This window comes from Salvelinus alpinus, chromosome 7 (assembly GCF_045679555.1).
Source record: "Salvelinus alpinus chromosome 7, SLU_Salpinus.1, whole genome shotgun sequence".
NCBI classification, from domain to species: Eukaryota; Metazoa; Chordata; class Actinopteri; order Salmoniformes; family Salmonidae; genus Salvelinus; species Salvelinus alpinus.
In genome coordinates, this window is record NC_092092.1 from 10,735,653 (window position 1) to 10,758,990 (window position 23,338).

Genomic DNA, 23,338 nt, shown 5'->3' on the forward strand with positions numbered 1-23,338 from the left:
TTTTTATGGCGGTTTTGGAGCAGTGGTTTCTTCCTTGCTTAGCGGCCTTTCAGGTTAGGTCGATATAGGACTCGTTTTACTGTGGATATAGATACTATTGTACCTGTTTCCTCCAGCATCTTCACAAGGTCCTTTGCTGTTGTTCTGGGATTGATTTGCACTTTTCGCACCAAAGTACGTTCATCTCTAGGAGACAGAACGCGTCTCCTTCCTGAGCGGTATGATGGCTGCGTGATGCCATAGTGTTTATACTTGAGTACCATTGTTTGTACAGATGAACGTGGTACCTTCAAGCGTTTGGAAATTGCTCCCAAGGATGAACCAGACTTGTGGAGGTCTACAATTTTTTTCTGAGGTCTTGGCTGATTTCTTTTGATTTTCTCATGATGTCAAGCAAAGAGGCACTGAGTTTGAAGGTAGGCCTTGAATACATCCACAGGCACACCTCCAATTGACTCAAATTATGTCAATTAGCCTATTAGAAGTTTCTAAAGCCATGACAGCATTATCTGGAATTTTCCAAGCTGTTTAAAGGCACAGTCAACTTAGTGTATGTAAACTTCTGACTTCAACTGTATGTGTTTTATGCTGTGTTCAACATATGAACACTAAATCAATCCACTCATATTGGTTCCATAATGTTTTAAGATGAATCTTTGTTGATATATTTGCCACCCCCCCCCCCCAAATGAGCTATTTAACAGACAGGAAACAAGGTAATGCTAATAAATGCATACCAATGTATCTGCTACTAAAACAAATACATCCCTCTAAAAAGTAATTTACCTAACACATAGTGCACTTCAGATCAGGTAAAAACACTTAAATATGTAATGTATTAAAAAATAAAACAAACGGACATAAACATACATTAATACACAAACATAATGGATAATGTAGAAACAATATATACAGTTGTTTGATACAATAACTTAAGTCACATTTACACCAGAAATATAACTTGCATTGACAATTTATAATGAGTCTGTTTCAGTACCCCTCCCCAAAACAAAAGTAGAATATTATGTTAGAAATTGCCAAAACTATCAAAAGCATCCAACATAATGCGCAGTAGATTTTATAAAGAAAATAATATTGAACTGTAAGCTACAGAAAATAAATATTGTACACTACAGTATGTCTAACCTTATGAACCAACCTGAAAGTTATAGATTGATGCAGACCAGTAGAGGATGCTGAGGGGAGGGCTGCTCATAGGAATGGCTGGAATGGAGTCAATGGAATGGTATCAAACATGGTTTCCATGTGGTTAATACCATTCCAATGACATCATTCCAGACATTATTATGAGCCGTCCTCCTTCAGCAGCATCTACTGATGCAGACAGACAGTGCATTCGGATGTTATCAGACCCCTTGACTTTTTCACATTTTGTTACGTTACAGCCTTATTCTAAAATTGATTAAATTGGTTTTCCCCCTCATCAATCTAGACACAATACCCCATAATGACAAAGCAAAAACAGGTTAAGAAATGTTTGCTAACTTATTAAAATGAAAAAACAGAAATATCACATTTACATAAGTATTCAGACCCTTTACTCAGTACTTTGTTGAAGTACCTTTGGCAGCAATTACAGCCTCGAGTCTTCTTGGGTACGATGCTACAAGCTTGGCACATCTGTATTTGGGAATTTTCCCCATTCTTCTCGGCAGATTCTCTCAAGCTCGGTCAGGTTGGATAGGGAACGTCGCTGCACAGCTATTTTCAGGTCTCTCCAGAGATGTTAGATTGGGTTCAAATCCGGGCTCTGACTGGGCCACTCAAGGACATTTAGAGACTTGTCCCGAAGCCATTCCTGTATTGTCTTGGCTGTTTGTTTAGGGTCGTTGTCCTGTTGGAAGGTGAACCTTTGTCCCAGTCTGAGGTCCTGAGTGCTCTGGAGCAGGTTTTCAAGGATCTCTCTGTACTTTGCTCTGTTCATCTTTGCCTCGATCCTGACTAGTCTCCCAGTCCCTGCCGCTGAAAAACATCCCCACAGCATGATGCTGCCACCACCATGCTTCACCATAGGGATGGTGCCAGGTTTCCTCCACACGTGACGCATGGCATTCAGGCCAGAAAGTTCAATCTTGGTTTCATCACCAGAGAATCTTGTTTCTCATGGTCTGAGAGTCCTTTAAGTGCCTTTTGGCAAACACCAAGCAGGCTGTCATGTGCCTTTTACTGAGGAGTGGCTTCTGTCTGGCCACTCTACCATACAGGCCTGATTGGTGGAGTGCTGCAGAGATGGTTGTCCTTCTGGAAGATTCTCCCATCTCCACAGAGGAACTCTAGAGCTCTATCAGGGTGACCATCGGGTTCTTGGTAATTTCCCTGACCAAGGCCCTTCTCCCCCGATTGCTCAGTTTGGCTGGGTGGCCAGCTCTAGGAAAAGTCTTGGTGGTTCCAAACTTCTTCCATTTAAGAATGATGGAAGCCACTTTGTTCTTGGGGACCTTCAATGCTGCAGATATTTTTTGGTACCCTTCCCTAGATCTGTGCCTTGACACAATCCTGTCTCGAAGCTCTACGAACACCTCCTTCGACCTCGTGACTTGGTTTTTGCTCTGACATGCACTGTCAACTGTGGGACCTTATGTAGAAAGGTGTGTGCCTTTCCAAATCATGTCATATCAATTAAATTTACCACAGGTGGACTCCAATCAAGTTGTAGAAACATCAAGGATGATCAATGGAAACAGGATGCACCTGAGCTCAATTTTGAGTCTCATAGCAAAGGGTCTGAATACTTATTTAACTAAGGTATTTCCGTTTTTTTTATTGTACATTTGCAAAAAAAAATATCTAAAAACCTGTTTTTGCTATTCATTATCGGGTATTGTGTGTAGATTGATGAGGATGTTTTATTTATTTAATCCATTTTAGATAAGGCTGAAACGTAACAAAATCTGGAAAAAGTCAAGGGGTCTGAATACTTTCTGAATGCACTGTATACTCTGTACTCATTCAGCTATTTCAGTTTATTTGAATGTCTGTAATAACTGTGGATGTCTGGAATGCTACAAAATGTACCAACATATATATCCTTAGCAGCTGTAATTTAACTTTTAGACTGAACAATGTGTCAGCAAAGTAACATACCAACATGCTTATTTTCAGACACAGGGAAAAATACAGATGCTGTCGATAAAATCTCGTAAAATGTGTATCATGTAGTTATGAACTACAAGCTGTTCTAGACTTTTCTGTTACAGCCATTATGACAAAGTGTCAACTCAACGTTGCATAAGGTTACTTGGTCTCCTAGACAATATCATTCTAAACATACTCGACATAATACACAGGTGTCACTTAACAAACAAACAGTTTCAGATGCCACCTAAATGAAAAGGCAAATATGAATGAATAAAATATATTAATGTTACATTTCTTCAATACAAATGATACATTTAAGAACAATTGAACAGAATTCTGCTTTGTCTTCGATGCCACCATTTGTTTGTTTCGAGTGCATCTAAAATCTGTAAAGATTCCTGTCTTAGTGCAACAATGTGATGCATCTTCTCTACAATTTCCCCCCCCCTTGTTACAAGTGGCTCCTCCTTGTTCCCACTACTGTAGACTTCCTGGTTCTTTGGACAGGCACTTAAACCAGTGTCTGATGAAAGTCATTGCACCTTGCCCCATTTTCAAGCTGTCCCTGAATCATCTACGAGGGTGCTATAAACACGTGGATGTGAGTCTCTTCATTCCTCTTCTCTGGGCCAAACTTGAACACTGCACTGGCTCCAGCTTTGGGGCCAGAGGCGATCGATTCAAAGCCAAGTATGTTGCAGCCATTGCTCCCTAGGGAGACAGAAAACACTTAAAGTATATAAAGTTATTATATTCTAAAACTGCATAATTAAAGGGGGCAAAGCAAGTACAGTGTGTGAAACGTTGAGCAGGTTTCAAATTACTTTTGCTGACGTAGAGAATGCAAAAGTTCTACATGTAATGGTAGATCTGTACACAAGGTGGCAGTAGAATGACAACAGCACTTCTACAGAGGAATAATTCATGTGTGAGAGACCTTTCATCAGTCAGAGAGCTTTAGAAGACAACGTTGCTTGTGATGCAAAACAATAACTATCACAATTAGCTAGCATAATTTGCTTAGTGACAAAGATCGACCAGCCTGGTCAACCAGTCAAACCGCTGGGCTAAGGTGAAACAATGTTGTCAGTCTGTTTTACGAGGCTAGAGATTGGCAACACGTACAGATGATGTTGCTTCTTACATTATGTCAGGTTTGGGCTTTTCATCAGGGTTTCCTCTTTACCTTAACAAGCTGTACATCCTGTCTGATGAGCTGACACTGAGACAGCTGTTCTTGGTTGACTATCCACTGGTGTCTGAGGACCTGGGGAGCCGTCAGCCGTTGGTGTGGATCCACATGGAGCATCTTAGTGACTATGTCCTATTGGAACCCAATACAGAAATAGTCTAGTTAGGACCCGTATGAAATGCAGCATTGCAGCTAAACCAATGTGGATGGGATTTCATTTCAAACTTCCATGTACAACAATTGGATGTGAACTGGATTTATTAATCATTAAATAAACAGTGATGTTCTATTAATGAAGGACAAATAACCGCACCTTTGCAGCATCAGAAACCGTATCCCAGTTTCCGCCGGTGAGGGCATATTTTCCGCTACCAATGCGAGCCAGTATTTCCTCCGGGGTGTCATCAGGACCATTGGCAAAAGGGGTGAAGCTATAAACACAAGAGTGAAGAAGGACAAGACAATCAAACTTCCCTGCTCTACAGTAATAAATGTGCTTTACTGTTGCACAGTAGGGAAAGATGTATGTGAGTTTGTTTGAATTTGGGGTCTTAAAATCTATGAGTTTGTGAGGTGCGATTCTCCAATACCTCGGCTGAGCTATTTTTAATGAATAATGGAGTCTAAACAGTGTACCACTGGGCACAGACGTCAGTTTAACGTCTACTTTTGATTTTCATTTGGTTGAGTTGTCAACTAACGTGAATTCAATGTGAAATCAACAACAACAAAATCACCATGTCATTGGATTTAGGTTAAAAGTTGGTTGAAAAAAGATCCAATTCCCTTACGTTTTCAAATCCAATCAGTTTTCCACGTTGATTCAACGTCATCACATTGAATTGTTTGGTTGAAATGACATGGAAACAATGTTGATTCAACCAGTTTTCACCCAGTGAAAGAATCCTGCTTTGCCCTGATTAGAGATTTTAAACCTGAGCCGCAGGCTGGGACATTAAATTGTCAGGGCAGGTCCTGAGAGATTTGGGCTTGTGAAGAGTACAATTACAATGACTACCACAGACTCGACCTCAGTTTAGAAAGTAATCTGTCCTCCACTGTCCCTCTCACTGTCCCAAAAATGAGTCATTCAATCAGTGGTAGCCAGGAGAAGTAGCAACGTGCAAATGTTGCTTCCCCTGCCAGGTTTAAATAAACCAGTGAAATTAGGTTTACCCTGCCAAGTTTAAATAAACCAGTGATATTAGGTTTACCCTGCCAGGTTTAAATAAACCAGTGAAATTAGGTTTACCCTGCCAGGTTTTAATAAACCAGTGAAATTAGGTTTACCCTGCCAGGTTTAAATAAACCAGTGAAATTAGGTTTACCCTGCCAGGTTTTAATAAACCAGTGAATTAGGCTTACCCTGCGAGCATAGTGTAGAGTAGGATCCCCAAACTCCAGATGTCACAAGCAGCATCATACCCCTGCTTTTTCAGGACCTATGAAAGACATGGTCAATCTGTGTCACATCACAATATAGGGATGTACTTGAAATAAATAAGATCAAATGTCTCCTCACCTCTGGAGCCACAAAGTTTGCTGTGTAACAGGGCGTCATGAGGAGACCGTTTTCCGCCCTTAATTGTTTGGCGAACCCAAAATCACATATTCGGATCGATTCAGGATCTCCCGTTTCATCCACATAGAGGAGGTTGCTTGGTTTCAGGTCTCGATGTACCACCTATGACAAAACAGAGAAGCTAATAGGAATTATGGTATGAATGTGTGGTTCCTGAGGTAATTAAGCAATTAACTTCCCATCATGCTTAGGGTCATGTATAAAACATGCCTAGTAGCCTATTATTTTGGTTACCATGGCTAGAAGAGGAAGGAAGGCCAGAGGAAGACTATTCACTCAGCTACCGTCCGGTAAACGGTACCAGCGCATTGGCTCTCGGACCAACAGGTGCCGAGACAGCTTCTAGCCTCAAGCCATAAGACTGTTAAATAGCCAGACTGCTAAATAGTTAATTAAATGGTTACCCGGACTATCTGCATTGACCCTATCTTGCAGTGACTCTGTGCACACTCCCAAGACTCTATATACACACACTATATACACAATACACTGACACACTCACACATTCACTACACATGCATAGCGACAGAACACAAACACACAGACACCATTACCGAAACAACAAACACACATATACACATAATTTGCTGCTGCTACTCTGTTCTATATTTTCCTCTTATTATCTATCCTGATGCCTAGTCACTTTACCCTGCCTTCATGTACATATCTACCTCAAATACCTTATTATTATCTATCCTGATGCCTAGTCACTTTATCCTGCCTTCATGTACATATCTACCTCAAATACCTTATTATTATCTATCCTGATGCCTAGTCACTTTATCCTGCCTTCATGTACATATCTATCAAATACCTCGTCTGGTACTGGTACTCCCTGTATATAGCTATTGCCTCTGCACATTGATCTGGTACTGGTACTCCCTGTTAGCTCCCTATATAGCTCCATTCTTGTTTATTTAATGTTATTTCTTGTGTCACTGTTTTTCTATGTATTATTATTAAATTCTGCATCGTTGCGAAGGGCTCGTAAACAAGCATTTCAGTTACACCCATTGTATTCAGCGCATGTGACAAATAAAATGTGATTTGAAAAATGAAGAGATCTCAGTGATTTTGAAATAGGGGTCTCAAAGGAGCATCGGGGTGTGTGTGTCTCAGTAACTCAGTAACTCTCAACCCAATTGAAACACTTATGGGAGATTCTCGAGCGTCACCTGAGACAGCGTTTTCCACCACCATCAACAAAACTGATGGAATTTCTCCTGGAAGAATGGTGTCGCATCCTTCAAATTTAGTTCCAGACACAAGTAGAATCTATTCCAAGGTGCACTGAAGCTGTTCTGGCTCGTGGTGGCCCAACCCCCTATTAAGACACTTTATGTTGGTGTTTCCTTCATTTTGGCAGTTACCTGTACATGAATGATACTGACCCCGTGAGTGAAGCTACTCCACTGTACCTGTACATGAATGATACTGACCCCGTGAGTGAAGGTACTCCACTGTACCTGTACATGAATGATACTGACCCCGTGAGTGAAGGTACTCCACTGTACCTGTACATGAATGATACTGACCCCCTGTGAGTGAAGATACTCCCCTGTACCCGTACATGAATGATACTGACCCCCTGTGAGTGAAGGTACTCCACTGTCTTGGTAATAGTGCAGAGAACAGCAGAGGCCTCTCGCTCAGAGAAACACTTCTGATAGAGTATTCTGTCCAGCAGCTCCCCACCTCTCATCAGCTCCATCACAAGGTACACATACCTCCCATCGTCATAGACCTAGGGGCCAAAAATACATTTTAATACCAAGTGGAGGTATTTCTGAGCCAAAGACTACATTAGTCTAGACCTCACAGCCAACAAACAGTGGCTAGTAAAATCCAATAAGGACATACGTTTGAAGTCAGAAGTTTAAATATATTTGGCCAAGGTGTATGTAAACTCAGTTTTTCACAATTCCTGACATTTAATCATAGTAAAAAATCCCTGTTTTAGGTCAGTTAGGATCACCACTTTATTTTAAGAATGTGAAATGTCAGAATAATAGTAGAGAATGATTTATTTCAGCTTTTATTTCTTTCATCTCATTCCCAGTGGGTCAGAAGTATACACACACTCAATTAGTATTTGGAAGCATTTACCTTAAAATTGTTTCACTTGGGTCAAGCATTTCGGGTAACCTTCCACAAGCTTCCCACAATAAGTTGGGTGAATTTTGGCCCATTCCTCCTGACAAAGCTGGTATAACGGAGTCAGGTTTGTAGGCCTCCTTGCTCACACACGCTTTTTCAGTTCTGCCCACAAATTTTCTGTAGGATTGAGGTCAGGGCTTTGTGATGGCCACTCCAATACCTTGACTGTTGTCCTGAAGCCATTTTGCCACAACTGTGGAAGTATGCTTGGGGTCATTGTCCATTTGGAAGACCCATTTGCGACCAAGCTTTAACTTCCTGACTGTTGTCTTGAGATGTTGCTTCAATATATCCACATAATTTTCTTTCCTCATGATGCCATCTATTTTGTGAAGTGCATCAGTAACCACCTGCAGCAAAGCACCCCCACAACATGATGCTGCCACCCCCATGCTTCACGGTTGGGATGGTGTTCTTCGGTTTGCAAGCCTCCCCCTTTTTCCTCCAAACATAACGATGGTCATTATGGCCAAACACTTCTATTTTTGTTTCATCAGACCAGAGGACACTTCTCCAAAAAGTACAATCTTTGTCCCCATGTGCAGTTGCAAACCGTAGTCTGGCATTTTTATGGTGGTTTTGGAGCAACGGCTTCTTCCTTGTTGAGCGGCCTTTCAGGTTATGTCGATATAGGACTCGTTTTACTGTGGATATATACTTTTGTACCTGTTTCCTCCAGCATCTTCACAAGGTCCTTTGCTGTTGTTCTGGGATTGATTTGCACTTTTAGCACCAAAGTACGTTCATCTCTAGGAGACAGAACGCGTCTCCTTCCTGAGCGGTATGACGGCTGAATGGTCCCATGGTGTTTATACTTGCGTACTATTGTTTGTACAGATGAACGTGGTACCTTCAGGCGTTTGGAAATTGCTCCCAAGGATGAACCAGACTTGTGGAGGTCTGCAATTTTTTTTCTGACGTCTTGGCTTATTTCTTCTGATTTTCCCATGATGTCAAACAAAGAGGCACTGAGTTTGAAGGTAGGCCTAGAAATACATGCACAGGTACACCTCCAATTGACTCAAATGATGTCAATTAGCCTATCAGAAGCTTCTAAAGCCATGACATAATTTTCTGGAATTTTCCAAGCTGTTTAAAGGCACAGTCAACCTAGTGTATGTAAACTTCTGAACCACTGGAATTGTGATACAGTGAAATAATCTGTCTGTAAACAATTGTTGGAAAAATGACTTGTGTCATGCACAAAGTAGATGTCCTAACCGACTTGCCAAAACTATAGTTTATTAATAAGAAATTTGAGGAGTGGTTGAAAAACGAGTTTTAATGACTCGAACCTAAGTGTATGTAAACTTCCGACTTCAACTGTAGAAGATAAAATGAAATATTAGGGTCAGTGAAAATTCAATGAAGTTTGCAGGGGCACATTTTTTCTTAGGTATGCAAACTGGCAAGGTTCTCTGCCCTTATGGAGGGCTTTCAGCATGTGCGTGTGTATGGGAGTCATTGAATGATGACATACATCCTTCAGCGTGATGATGTTTGGATGCTGCCCGTATCTCAACAGAATCTCAATTTCCTCAGATGGATCTTTCTTAACTCTGTCGATGATCTGAAAGAGACACACCCCCTGTTAAATTACAACTGCTTGGTTCCCTCATGATAAAATGTGACTCAGAGCATTGTCTGCACAACATACAGAATCATTGTCGCTGCGTGAATCATCCTAAGGGAGACTATATTATAGTTGAAAGGCTCATAGTTGTTGAAGTGCAATGGGTAGCCTACATACAGTACATCACAAGGCTGCAATAATTAAAGGTCGTACATCAACCTGGAATCCTTGTAGTGATCGTAACGTCCCTTGTTGTATATGGTGCTGTTTCATGTAACTGACGAGCCGTGAAAATAGTTTATCATTCTTAGAGAAGGAAATTATCTATACATAAATATTCCCCTTGAAAAATCTACCCATACGGTTCACTTACTTTGACAGCATATTCAACACTGGTGATTTTGTGGATGCATCGTTTGCAGACAGAGTACGCCCCCAAGCCCACCTCCTCCTTTACCTCATACCCATCTGTGAAATGGATGTTGGTCCCATGAAGTTGCTGAAATGACAAACATGTCCAGCCATCACAAATACGTTTAAGCATATTTTACATAAAAGCCTTTGGTCATAATCATGCTCCAGTAAGCTTGTCAACAGACTTCCTTACTCTTCGCTCATGTTATAATCCTGCTCTGGCAGACTAGGGAATCCATCAATCCTTCTATAATCCCCAGACATATCCAGGGGAAGCCTATTTCATATGCAAAATGGAGCACACTGGTTTTCAAAACAGATCTATCAAATGATTCCCCTGGTAAGAATGGTCCTTGAAGAACATTCTAGGTGAACAGTGTTTCTGCGTGAGTGCCCTTTGGTCGCATTTCTCCTTTCTCTTGTGACGTATCACTTTACATGTGGAGATTTAGGAAGTGTTCTTCTTTCATGGCTGTATGTCAAATCACAAACGAGAGCAAGAAAAGTGAACTGAAAATGTGAATGTACTACAGTAATAGTCTATCATGGTTTCACACATCACTACAGTAATAGTCTATCATGGTTTCACACATCACTACAGTAATAGTCTATCATGGTTTCACACATCACTACAGTAATAATCTATCATGGTTTCACACATCACTACAGTAATAATCTATCATGGTTTCACACATCACTACAGTAATAGTCTATAATGGTTTCACACATCACTACAGTAATAATCTATCATGGTTTCACACATCACTACAGTAATAGTCTATCATGGTTTCACACATCACTATAGTAATAATCTATCATGGTTTCACACATCACTACAGTAATAATCTATCATGGTTTCACACATCACTACAGTAATAATCTATCATGGTTTCACACATCACTACAGTAATAATCTATCATGGTTTCACACATCACTACAGTAATAATCTATCATGGTTTCACACATCACTACAGTAATAATCTATCATGGTTTCACACATCACTACATTAATAGTCTATCATGGTTTCACACATCACTACAGTAATAGTCTCTCTTGGTTTCACACATTCACCTTGTGGTCTGCAGGACATTCCATGCTAGTCTATTGTGTTCTATGAGAGATGTTGGCTCATTCATCCACACTGCAGCAGCTTCTAACCTCACTTGTTCAATACAATGGAAAAAGCAGAGGATCAAAATGTTCCCAGAGCGTTGCCACGGCAGAGCGCACATGGCCATGATGTCATCGAGGGAACTATGTGCTACCACAAATCAATATGCTTTGCTGAGGTCTGAGGGCACTGGGAGGCCTTTCTGGTGAGTGACTTTCTCACTCAGGTATGAACCATCTGGTAGAATCAGTTATGCTGTTATTCATGTGAGTGGATGTGTTGTTGTGCACTGCAGGACACGAGAGGCCTTCTCTGGAGCAGTGGCTGAGATGGTTAAAACAGAAGACCATGGGGATCACCATCATCCATCTCACCACTGTCACCACATAAAATACATTGAATTCATCCAATGCTGTTTTTTTTATTTAACTAGGCAAGTCAGTTAAAAACCGGCCTACCGGGGAACAGTGAGTTAACTGCCTTGTTCAGGAGCAGAACAACAAATGTTTTACCTTGTCAGCTCAGGGATTCGATCCAGAAACCTTTCGGCAGGTAACCACTAGGCTACCTGCCGCCCCAAAGTAAGGGTGGTAGTTGATACTAAGCTGATAGGTAAGGGTGGTAGTTGATACTAAGCTGATAGCTAAGGGTGGTAGTTGATACTAAGCTGATAGGTAAGGGTGGTAGTTGATACTAAGCTGATAGGTAAGGGTGGTAGTTGATAGTAAGCTGATAGGTAAGGGTGGTAGTTGATACTAAGCTGATAGGTAAGGGTGGTAGTTGATAGTAAGCTGATAGGTAAGGGTGGTAGTTGATACTAAGCTGATAGGTAAGGGTGGTAGTTGATACTAAGCTGATAGGTAAGGGTGGTAGTTGATACTAAGCTGATAGGTAAGGGTGGTAGTTGTCAGTCCAAAGGAAAGAGGTCTCCCTGAAGCACCAAAAAAAGGTATCAATTATTTATATGAATGATATACATGAAGCAGATAATCAGAAAAGACCATTGAATATGAGTTGTTTTGATGTTTGATAGGCCTTTAATTCCTTTACACAACACTTTCTGAATAGAGTATCAAAAGTGGTTAATCTAATGTATTCTGATGTAATGCTAGGACATCCCCATGAGGTTCCTTCCTGATATCATACTGATTTCTTCTTCATTTGTACATACAGTTTCAAAAACAAGGCTTGATATTCCCCTTGAAGTTGAGACTATAGAGACACCAACGTCCATTTGGTGGTTACATTTAATTCATGGAAAATTGAAAATATATATAAAAAGACAATTGCCTGAAGGATGTCATATTATCTAAAAAAATATTTATATTTTTGATTGTTTCAAATATTCCTTTGAGTATTTAATAAGTCTATATGGTTGATGGATGAGCTGTACACCTGAGTTATTTAGTCCTCTCCCTCTAGCATACTCACTTGTACAATAGGGTTGACAGTTGAGTTCTGCTGTATTTCAGCAATGGACTGGTCCTGGTCCAGATTAGTGGCCACGAAGCTGAACCCTCTGAAGAGCTGGTGTGTGTTGTCACTGGGAGGGATGCCAGGCGAGTCTGACGGGAGAAGGTGACAGATGGTACAGAACCTGTTACAACCTCTACTGTCTGATGGGAGAACAGGATAGACATGGGAACGTGGACATATTAGCAACTGGAAATACATTACATCAGTTGATTGAATGTCATTTATCATGAGTTTACTTTTGAGGGACAGTCCCATTGTAGTGTACAGATGTGGCCTAGAGGGTCTTTTTTATGTATAGCTACCCATCTCTGACTTTGCACACTAACAGCTGATATATACACGAGGTTAAATATTGGTCCTTTTGTACCAAATTTCCTTTGCACATGGACTATGATTCATTGAGTACGTTTACATGCACACTAATAATTCAACATTAAACTGATTATGGCAGTAGGCCGAATATAGCATTAGTCATGTAAACACCTTACTCTGCTTATCTTAAATCGGCATAAAGTCATAATCGAAGTAAGCATACAGCGATTAAAACGCCTGGTTCTGAGCACTCTTTCAAATTATTTGTACATGTAAATGCTTTAAATCAGAGTTATACTGTAGCAGTGGACTTGATATGGCCATGTGTTAGCATCCTGTAGCAGTGGATTTGATATGGCCATGTGTTAGCATCCTGTATCAGTGGACTTAATATGGCCATGTGTTAGCATCCTGTAGCAGTGGATTTGATATGGCCATGTGTTAGCATACTGTAGCAGTGGATTTGATATGGCCATGTGTTAGCATCCTGTATCAGTGGACTTGATATGGCCATGTGTTATCATCCTGTAGCAGTGGATTTGATATGGCCATGTGTTAGCATCCTGTAGCAGTGGATTTGATATGGCCATGTGTTAGCATACTGTAGCAGTGGATTTGATATGGCCATGTGTTAGCATACTGTAGCAGTGGACTTGATATGGCCATGTGTTAGCATCCTGTAGCAGTGGATTTGATATGGCCATGTGTTAGCATCCTGTAGCAGTGGATTTGATATGGCCATGTGTTAGCATACTGTAGCAGTGGATTTGATATGGCCATGTGTTAGCATACTGTAGCAGTGGATTTTATATGGCCATGTGTTAGCATCCTGTAGCAGTGGATTTGATATGGCCATGTGTTAGCATCCTGTATCAGTGGATTTGATATGGCCATGTGTTAGCATACTGTAGCAGTGGACTTGATATGGCCATGTGATAGCATGAGCTTTCTTTTGCGCTGCGCGAGTGAAGTGAGTTCGGAAAAACTGAAAGTACGCATCTAATGAATGGTTTTCACATATAAAATGTATATGTCCGAACTCAGAATCAAATATGCTTCAGAAAAATAACATGGTAGAACGTTCATTCTGATTGGTGATTTTCTGCATTTATTTAAGTCCCACCAGGAAGTCTGATTTCAGATGTGTCCATGGAAACAGGATTATTAGGAAAATCGATCTTCTTGCAAAGCATGCAAACGTTTAAGTAAAACTATTATATTAATCTGATTATTCACAATAATCGTATTATTGTTTGCATGTAACTGTCACGATCGTCGTTAGGTGAAAGAGAGGACCAAGGCGCAGCGGGATATAAATACATCTTCTTTTTAATAGAAGAAGAAACGAACACAAACTAGACAAAACAACAAACGTGAAGCTGTCAAACGAAAGTGCAGACACAAGCAACTAACGTCAAGACATAGACAATTACCCACAACCTACCTAATGCCTATGGCTGCCTAAATATGGCTCCCAATCAGAGACAACGATAGACAGCTGTCTCTAATTGAGAACCAATCCAGACAACCATAGACTTACATAAACACCTACACTGAACACAACCCCATGAACTCTACAAAACCCCCTAGACAATACAAACACCCTAGACTAGACAAAAACACACAAACATCCCCCATGTCACACCCTGACCTAACTAAAATAAGAAAGAAAACAAAGATAACTAAGGCCAGGGCGTGACAGTAACTGCACTCATTGAATGATATAGTCATTTCAGAGGGTTGTGGCTGGTTGACTTTGTCGATATGGAAGTGTACTTTTATGTCGATATAAAAGAGGGGGTTATTTGTCAGTAATTTAATAGCAAATTGATGTCAGTTTGTGAGTGGAACACAGATGCATGGAGAAATTATTATTTTGAGTAAACAGCATAACAGTGAAGCAAACAGCATGAAATGAAACATAACATCATGATTAATTAAATTATGTGGCAACATCACACACACAAACAAACGCACACCACACACGCCAACGGGCTGAACTACTTCACCTACAATTACTAATCACCTGTTGGTGTGCGGGAGGTGAATTCGGGGTCAAAGTGGAAGGTGTCTTCTGGCCTCCCCACTGCTGGTTTGAATGGAGGCTTGATCTCTCTTCTGTAAAGCTTCTGTGGTTTCACCATGAGGGGGAAAGGTAAAATGCTACTTTAATTTTTCCATTTAGTATTGAGCTACATTTAATCCATGGTGATTTGATGTCTCTGCTTGATCTGTTAGTATGGCAACCAAAAACCAAAACAAGGTAAGAGAAATAGGTCAGTGACTTCTGAGAGTAAAAATAGATTATGTTTCAACCCAAATACTGTACAGAAAATTGTCATCTTGGAAAGAAGAAAGCTTTCAAGTATCTTGTTGTTTTCTTCCCTCTCTACTCAGTAGGTACAAAGTCTGAGGTAAAATGCCCTCACCTCTTGTATGAAAGTACAACAATCCAAAAGGAAATCCTCAGGACATATCAAAAAGCAATGGATGGTCATCTTTGCCTTTAATGATTTCTAGAAAAGGTTACGAGAAGCATTGTACTCACATTCCAATCTATATTTCCAAAGAAATTATGCCTTTTAATCTCCTCGACTCCATCTGGTCCAGCACCTAACAGTAAAATACACCAGGACATTTAGATTGAATACTCTTTTTAGCTTCACTGGGCTGTAAATTTCTCACTTACTAAATTTCCATCTCAAGTATCTCTGCTCATTCAGTGAGAACATGGGATATTATGGGTAATATTAGCTACACTCTCTAGACCATTTCATTTAACTAGGGTCTCCGGTGGTGGCTGCATAACATATAAGCCCTATGCAGTAATGCATAAAGGCTCAAATACATGCCTTATAAAGGCACATATTCATGCCTTATAAAGGCTCATATTCATGCTTTATAAAGGCTCATATACATGTCTTATAAAGGCTAATATAGATGCATATAACACATAACCTCTCAGCTTTAGGTAAATTATGACTCATATTTCCCGTAATCATACATAAAGAATGACTCCGGCTTGAAGAGGTCTCGGTGACATTACTCTCCATCTTATAAATCATGGAGGAAGTGATTCATATGGCTATATTCAATCCCACCACTGGCCAACCAGCTTCCACCGACAGGTAAGAGAAAACATACAGTAACTGTGCCCTCTAGCCTGCACTATCCTGAAAACCCTCAATGTGAAGATGAGTTAAGATTCAGATTTCAATGCTGTCTACTGTGTCCCATTTAATACATGAATAAAGGTTGATCTAATGCTGTAAATTTGTCTTTCAATTGATAAATAAGTCGCTCTGGATAAGAGCGTCTGCTAAATGACTTAAATGTAAATGTAATAAATAGAATGGATCATATGAAATTACACATTTTAGTAATGCTCTTGACTACATACCTAATCTATTGGCAGGATTTCTTTTGAAGAGGGCCCGTATTAGACTTTGCACCTCTGGGCTTAAGAATTGCGGCATGCCAAGTTTTGCCCTACAAAACAGATGAAAATAAGTTATTTCACAGAAAACTATTATTTCATATATAGGGATCCCCATTAGCTGTTGGCAAGGCAGCAGCTACTCTTCCTGGGGTAGTTGCCATAGACATTGTCAGTATAGTATCTTACTTCAGTATCAGGACCATTGTTTCCTTTCGGTCTTTGCCTTGAAATGGTAGAGATCCTGTCAGCATTTCAAACTGAAATCAAAGATAAACAATGTCAGTGGCAATTTACAAATCAATCTAATTGTAACGGGTTTCGTCCTCTTCGTCTGAGGAGGAGTAGCAAGGATCGGACCAATATGCAGCGTGGTAAGTGTCCATAATGATATATTTAATAAATCACACAGAACACTGAACGAAATAACAAAAGAACAAACAAACAAACAACCCGAAACAGTCCCGTATGGTGAAAACACTAACACAGGATACAACCACCCACAAAACCCAAAGGAAAACAGGCTACCTAAATACGGCTCCCAATCAGAGACAACGACTTACACCTGCCTCTGATTGAGAACCATACTAGGCCAAACACATAGAAACAGACAACCTAGACATACAACATAGAATGCCCACTCACATCACACCCTGACCAAACAAAACATAGAAACATACAAAGCAATCTATGGTCAGGGCGTGACACTAATGTATTTCACCACAATTTGGACAGCTTCTACTTACATTTAGGCAGACACTCTTAATCCAGAGTGATTTACAGTAGTGAGGACATACATTTTCATTCTGGTCCCCTATGAGAATCAAACCCACAACCTTGGCGTTGCAAGCACCATCCTCTACCAACTGAGCTACACAGGAAAGCTGTGAAAATGCTGAAAATACTACAATCAAACTGTTGTCATCAATTTCTTCAACCATTAAAATGAATGTGCAATAGCACTCAACTTTAAAAGCTTGCATTGATGCTAGCTCCTGTCCTTATGTATCCCTTTATGTAACATTTAATCTACAGATGTAGGATCTTAATTTGATCGCTCTTTTGCTTCATTATTTACATAAACTCACTGAAAACCCACACATGGTTATATTAACAGTATTGCACTTTTCATGTAGCCTACTTTTAGCCAGCTAATAGCCTAACCACTGATCAAGCAACATTATAGATTTAACATTAAAATCCTGTTGGTGCAAGATTATTTTGCTGTGACAATATAGGTCAAATTAGGATTCTACAACTGTATGCGAGTGTGAATACAAATTCAAGCGGCCATGCTCACGTGTTGAGCATTATATGGCTCAATGCTTTCTGACAATATAATCATCTGACAATACTTGAAACAAAGTACATTTGCTGTGTGTGTGTGTTTGTGTGCCTCTGCTAAATCATTGATTGATTCCTCGAAAACAATCCCCCACAGCCAGGGTGCCCTTATCAGTTTGAATTGAGCTCAACTCAGATTTCATTTACATAAATGAACCAGCTCTTCTCTGCTCTAGAGGAAATTCGATTTTCCTGTCTACATTATTTCTATTTTCATATGGTTCTCGTACGTCAAGTGTTACAAAAAAACATTACAGCGCAATGACTTTTCATTTCCTGATGATTGCTGTACGAAATGAGGGAAGTTGAGGAGCTGTCCAGGTCCGCAGTGTCACAGATGACTCACAAAGCTGTTTGCTTTGAGGACTCTGTGTTTGGCATATCAAGTCAGGTAGTTATGTAACACATCTTGGCTGGCTAAGGTGAATGCACCAATTTGTAAGTCGCTCTGGATAAGAGCGTCTGCTAAATGACTTAAATGTAAATGTTAAATGTAACTCACTATATATACTAGGGCATGATATAGGAATAATAATATTTTCCAGCTACTACACATGCTCTTCTTCTAGAACTGCAGATGGAGAGCCAGGTGAAATCAGTAAGAGTGCCTGGTACGTTTCTTTAGGAGAGAGCAGAGCTTGTGTTATAAAATCAAATCAAAGTAAATGTTTTTGCCCGCACAGGATACAACAGGTGTAAACAGTCCAGTGAAATGCTTACTTTAAAGCTCTTCCTCAACAATGCAGTGTTTAATATCAAAGGTAAAACAATTGAAAATCCAGAACAGGATTCTTAAATAGAGCACAAAATCAATACTAGGCCCAAATTCTGTCCCTAAAGGAATACATTTGACAATGTTTGTATTGATCTGGTTTTAACGTGAGACTAAAGTATTGAGCCTTGAAACCATTAAGGAAATATAAAGAAACTAGAGGCAGTCCCTTGTTCTTTAGAGGAAGTGGAGAACTAGAGGCAGTCCCTTGTTCTTTAGAGGAAGTGGAGAATTAGAGGCAGTCCCTTGTTCTTTAGAGGAAGTAGAGAACTAGAGACAGTCCCTTGTTCTTTAGAGGAAGTGGAGAACTAGAGGCAGTCCCTTGTTTTTTAGAGGAAGTGGAGAACTAGAGGCAGTCCCTTGTTCTTTAGAGGAAGTGGAGAATTAGAGGCAGTCCCTTGTTCTTTAGAGGAAGTGGAGAACTAGAGACAGTCCCTTGTTCTTTAGAGAAAGACCCTTGTTTTTTTTGCCTTTACTGCAGTGGGCTAAATCAAGGTCACACAGAGTATTTCTTGGTAGTCTTAAACAAATCTACTTTGAAACAAAAATATACACCTCACACACGGTTATGGGCTTAAAAAAAAAGAAAACACCTGTACCATGTCCCGCTCGCCTAGCATAGTAGTGACTACCGAACGGCTCCCTGACTCACCTATTGCTGCTCATTGGACCCTATGATCACTCGGCTACACAGCTGATGCCCCCTGGACTGTTTCAATAACACGGTACCTCATTTTGTTTATCTGTCGGCCCCAGCCTTGAGAACTCAGGTCCTGTATGTACACAACTGACCCGCTCTGCTCATTCATCGCCATTTACCCGTTGTTGTCTTAGCTCTCCCAATCAACACCTGTGATTGCTTTATGCCTCTCTCTAATGTCAATATGCCTTGTCTACTGCTGTCTCGGCTAGTTCTTATTGTTTTATTTCACTGTAGAGCCCTCAGTCCCGTTCAACATGCCTTAGATAGCTCTTTTGTCCCACGTCACATGCGGAGACCTCACCAGGCTTAACTGGTACCACCAGAGACGAAAACTCTCTCATCATCACTCAACGCATAGGTTTAACTCCACTGTACTCACATCCTACCATACCCTTGTCTGTACACTATGCCCTGAATCTATTCTACCATGCCCAGAAATCTTCTCCTTTTATTCTCTGTTCCCAAAGAACTAGACGACCAGTTCTTATAGCCTTTAGCTGTACCCTTATCCTACTCCTCCTCTGGTGATGTAGAGGTTGACCCAGGCCCTGTTGACCCCAGCACCACACCTATTCCCCAGGCACTATCATTTGTTGACTTCTGTAACCGTGAAAGCCTTGGTTTCATGCATGTTAACATCAGAAGCCTCCTCCCTAAGTTTTTTGTTTTATTCACTGCTTTAGCACACTCCGCCAACCCTGATGTCCTAGCCGTGTCTGAATCCTGGCTTAGGAAGGCCACCAAAAATTCTGACATTTCCATCCCCAACTACAACATTTTCTGCCAAGATATAACTGCCAAAGGGGGCGGAGTTGCAATCTACTGCAGAGATTGTCTGCAGAGTTCTGTCATGCTATCCAGGTATGTGCCCAAACAGTTCGAGCTTCTACTTTTAAAAATCCACCTTTCCAGAAATATGTCTCTCACTGTTGCCGCTTGTTATAGAGCCCCCTCAGCCCCCAGCTGTGCCCTGGACACCATATGTGAATTAATCTCCCCCCATTTATCTTCAGAGTTCATACTGTTAGGTGACCTAAACTGGGATATGCTTAACACCCCGGTCATCCTACAATCTAAGCTAGATGCCCTCAATATCACAAATGATCAAGGAACCTACCAGGTACAACCCTAAATCCGTAAACACAGGCACCCTCATAGATATCATTCTGACCAACCTGCCCTCTGAATACACCTCTGCGGTCTTCAACCAGGATCTCAGCGATCACTGCCTCATTGCCTCCGTCCGTAATGGGTCTGCGGTCAAACGACCACCCCTCACCACTGTCAAACGCTCCCTAAAACACAGCGAGCAGGCCTTTCTAATCGACCTGGCCTGGGTATCCTGGAAGGATATTGACCTCATCCAGTCAGTAGAGGATGCCTGGTTATTCTTTAAAAGTGCTTTCCTCACCATCTTAAATAAGCATGCTCCATTCAAAAAAGATTAAACTAAGAACTGATATAGCCCTTGGTTCACTCCAGACTTGACTGCCCTTGACAGCACAAAAACATCCTGTGGCGTACTGCATTAGCATCGAATAGCCCCCGCGATATGCAACTTTTCAGGGAAGTTAGGAACCAATATACACAGTCAGTTAGGAAAGCAAAGGCTAGCTTTTTCAAACAGAAATGTGCATCCTGTAGCACAAATTCCCAAAAGTTTTGGGACACTGTAAAGTCCATGGAGAATAAGAGCACCTCCTCCCAGCTGCCCACTGCACTGAGACTAGGAAACACTGTCACCACCGATAAATCCATGATAACCGAGAATTTCAATAAGCATTTTCTACGGCTGGTCATGCTTTCCACCTGGCTACCCCTACCCCGGCCAACAGCTCTGCACCTCCGCAGCAACGTACCCAAGCCCCCCCCCCCCCCCGCTTCTCCTTCACCCAAATCCAGATAGCTGATTTTCTGAAGGAGCTGCAAAATCTGGACCCCTACAAATCAGCTGGGATAGACAATCCTCTCTTTCTAAAATTATGTGCCGGAATTGTTGCAACCCCTATTACTAGCCTGTTCAACCTCTCTTTTGTATCGTCTGAGATCCCTAAAGATCGGAAAGCTGCCGCGGTCATCCCCTTCTTCAGAGGGGAAGACATTCTAGACCCAAACTGTTACAGACATACTGTATATCTATCCTGCCCTGCCTTTCTAAAGTCTTCGAAAGCCAAGTTAACAAACAGATCATTGACGATTTCGAATCCCACCGTACCTTCTCTGCTATGCAATCTGGTTTCTGAGCTGGTCATGGGTGCACCTCAGCCACGCTCAAGGTCCTAAACGATATCATAACCGCCATCGATAAGAGACAGCTGTATTCATCGACCTGGCCAAGGCTTTCAACTCTGTCAATCACCGCATTCTTATCGGCAGACTCAACAGCCTTGGTTTCTCAAATGACTCCCTCGCCTGGTTCACCAACTACTTCTCTGATAGAGTTGTGTGTCAAATCGGAGGGCCTGTTGTCCGGACCTCTGGCAGTCTCTATGGGGGTGCCACAGGGTTCAATTCTCGGGCTGACTCTTTTCTCTGTATATATCAATGATGTCGCTCTTGCTGCTGGTGATTCTCTGATCCACCTCTACGCAGACGACACCATTCTGTATACTTCTAGCCGTTCTTTGAACACTGTGTTAACAAACCTCCAGATGAGCTTCAATGCCATACAACACTCCTTCCGTGGCCTCTAACTGCTCTTAAATACTAGTAAAACTAAATGCATGCTCTTCAACCGATCGCTGCCCACACCCGCCCGCCCGACTAGCATCACTACTCTGGGCGGTTCTGACTTAGAATATGTGGACAACTACAAATACCTAGGTGTCTGGTTAGACTGTAAACTCTCCTTCCAGACTCACATTAAGCATCTCCAATCCAAAATTAAATCTAAAATCGGCTTCCTATTTCGCAACAAAGACTCCTTCACTCATGCTGCCAAACATACCCTCATAAAACTGACTATCCTACCGATCCTTGACTTCCGAGATGTCATCTACAATATAGCCTCCAACACTCTACTCAGCAAATTGGATGTAGTCTATCACAGTGCCATCCATTTTGTCACCCCATATACTACCCACCACTGCAACCTGTATGCTCTCGTTGGCTGGCCCTCGCTACATATTCATCGCCAAACCCACTGGCTCCAGGTCATCTAAAAGTCTTTGCTAGGTAAAGTCCCACTTTATCTCAGCTCACTGGTCACCATAGCAACACCCACCCGTAGTACATGCTCCAGCAGGTATATTTCATTGGTCACCCCCAAAGCCACCTCCTCCTTTGGCCGCCTTTCCTTCCAGTTCTCTGCTGCCAATGACTGGAATGAATTGCAAAAATCACTGAAGCTGGAGACTTATATCTCCCTCACTAACTTTAAGCATCAGCTGTCAGAGCAGCTTACCGATCACTGCAGCTGCACACAGCCCATCTGTAAATAGCCCACCCAACTACCTCATCCCCATATTGTTATTTATTTTTGCTTATTTGCACCCCAGTATCTCTACTTGTACATCATCATCTGCACATCTATCACTCCAGTGTTAATGCTAAATTGTAATTATTTCGCCACTATGGCCTATTTATTGCTTTACCTCCCTAATCTTACTACATTTGCACACACTGTATATAGATTTTTCTATTGTGTTATTGACTGTATGTTTGTTTATCCCATGTGTAACTCTGTGTTGTTGTTTTTGTCACACTGCTTTGCTTCATCTTGGCCAGGTCGCAGTTGTAAATGAGAACTTGTTCTCAACTGGCCTACCTGGTTAAATAAAGGTGAAATAAATAAAAAAGAAAAGATTTAGAGTTGAAATGTATTCATGTTTGATTTCGCATCCCAGTATTACACTTAATATACATCACAGAAGACTGAAATATAATAAAACCGATTGATATAGAAACAAAAAATAAAAAATAATGTTTATTAATTATGGAATAATGAAAAGGATGAATAACATTCCACCCATGAGACCACTAGAGGGCGATTTGGTCCTTTGACCACGGCTACAGGTAGTGGAGTAATGTGTGGGTGTGTGGATTAGTGAGCAGCAACCTGATTATAACATGTTTGGCTCTATTCAATCCGCATTCATCTTCTAATTTAAGAGGACTGAAGAGATGAGTGTATGACGTCGTAGTAGTGGACTACTACCATACCAGT

General features: G+C 41.1%; 1 protein-coding gene across 1 annotated transcript in view; it reads right to left on the reverse strand.

Moving 5' to 3' along the window:
• Nucleotides 1–665: 665 nt before the first annotated feature.
• The window catches only part of LOC139580431 (ribosomal protein S6 kinase alpha-2), a 36,470-nt gene continuing 13,797 nt past the window's right edge, over nucleotides 666–23,338 (reverse strand). The window contains exons 9-21 of the mRNA XM_071409094.1: nucleotides 16,544–16,614; nucleotides 16,319–16,407; nucleotides 15,467–15,531; nucleotides 14,945–15,047; nucleotides 12,562–12,695; nucleotides 9,977–10,102; nucleotides 9,511–9,600; nucleotides 7,459–7,617; nucleotides 5,814–5,975; nucleotides 5,657–5,733; nucleotides 4,605–4,722; nucleotides 4,286–4,423; nucleotides 666–3,810 (exon numbers count right to left, since the gene is read on the reverse strand). Of these exons, the coding sequence (XP_071265195.1) occupies nucleotides 3,685–3,810; nucleotides 4,286–4,423; nucleotides 4,605–4,722; nucleotides 5,657–5,733; nucleotides 5,814–5,975; nucleotides 7,459–7,617; nucleotides 9,511–9,600; nucleotides 9,977–10,102; nucleotides 12,562–12,695; nucleotides 14,945–15,047; nucleotides 15,467–15,531; nucleotides 16,319–16,407; nucleotides 16,544–16,614 (1,458 nt within the window). The 3' untranslated portion in view covers nucleotides 666–3,684. The remainder of the gene's footprint in view (nucleotides 3,811–4,285; nucleotides 4,424–4,604; nucleotides 4,723–5,656; nucleotides 5,734–5,813; nucleotides 5,976–7,458; nucleotides 7,618–9,510; nucleotides 9,601–9,976; nucleotides 10,103–12,561; nucleotides 12,696–14,944; nucleotides 15,048–15,466; nucleotides 15,532–16,318; nucleotides 16,408–16,543; nucleotides 16,615–23,338) is intronic.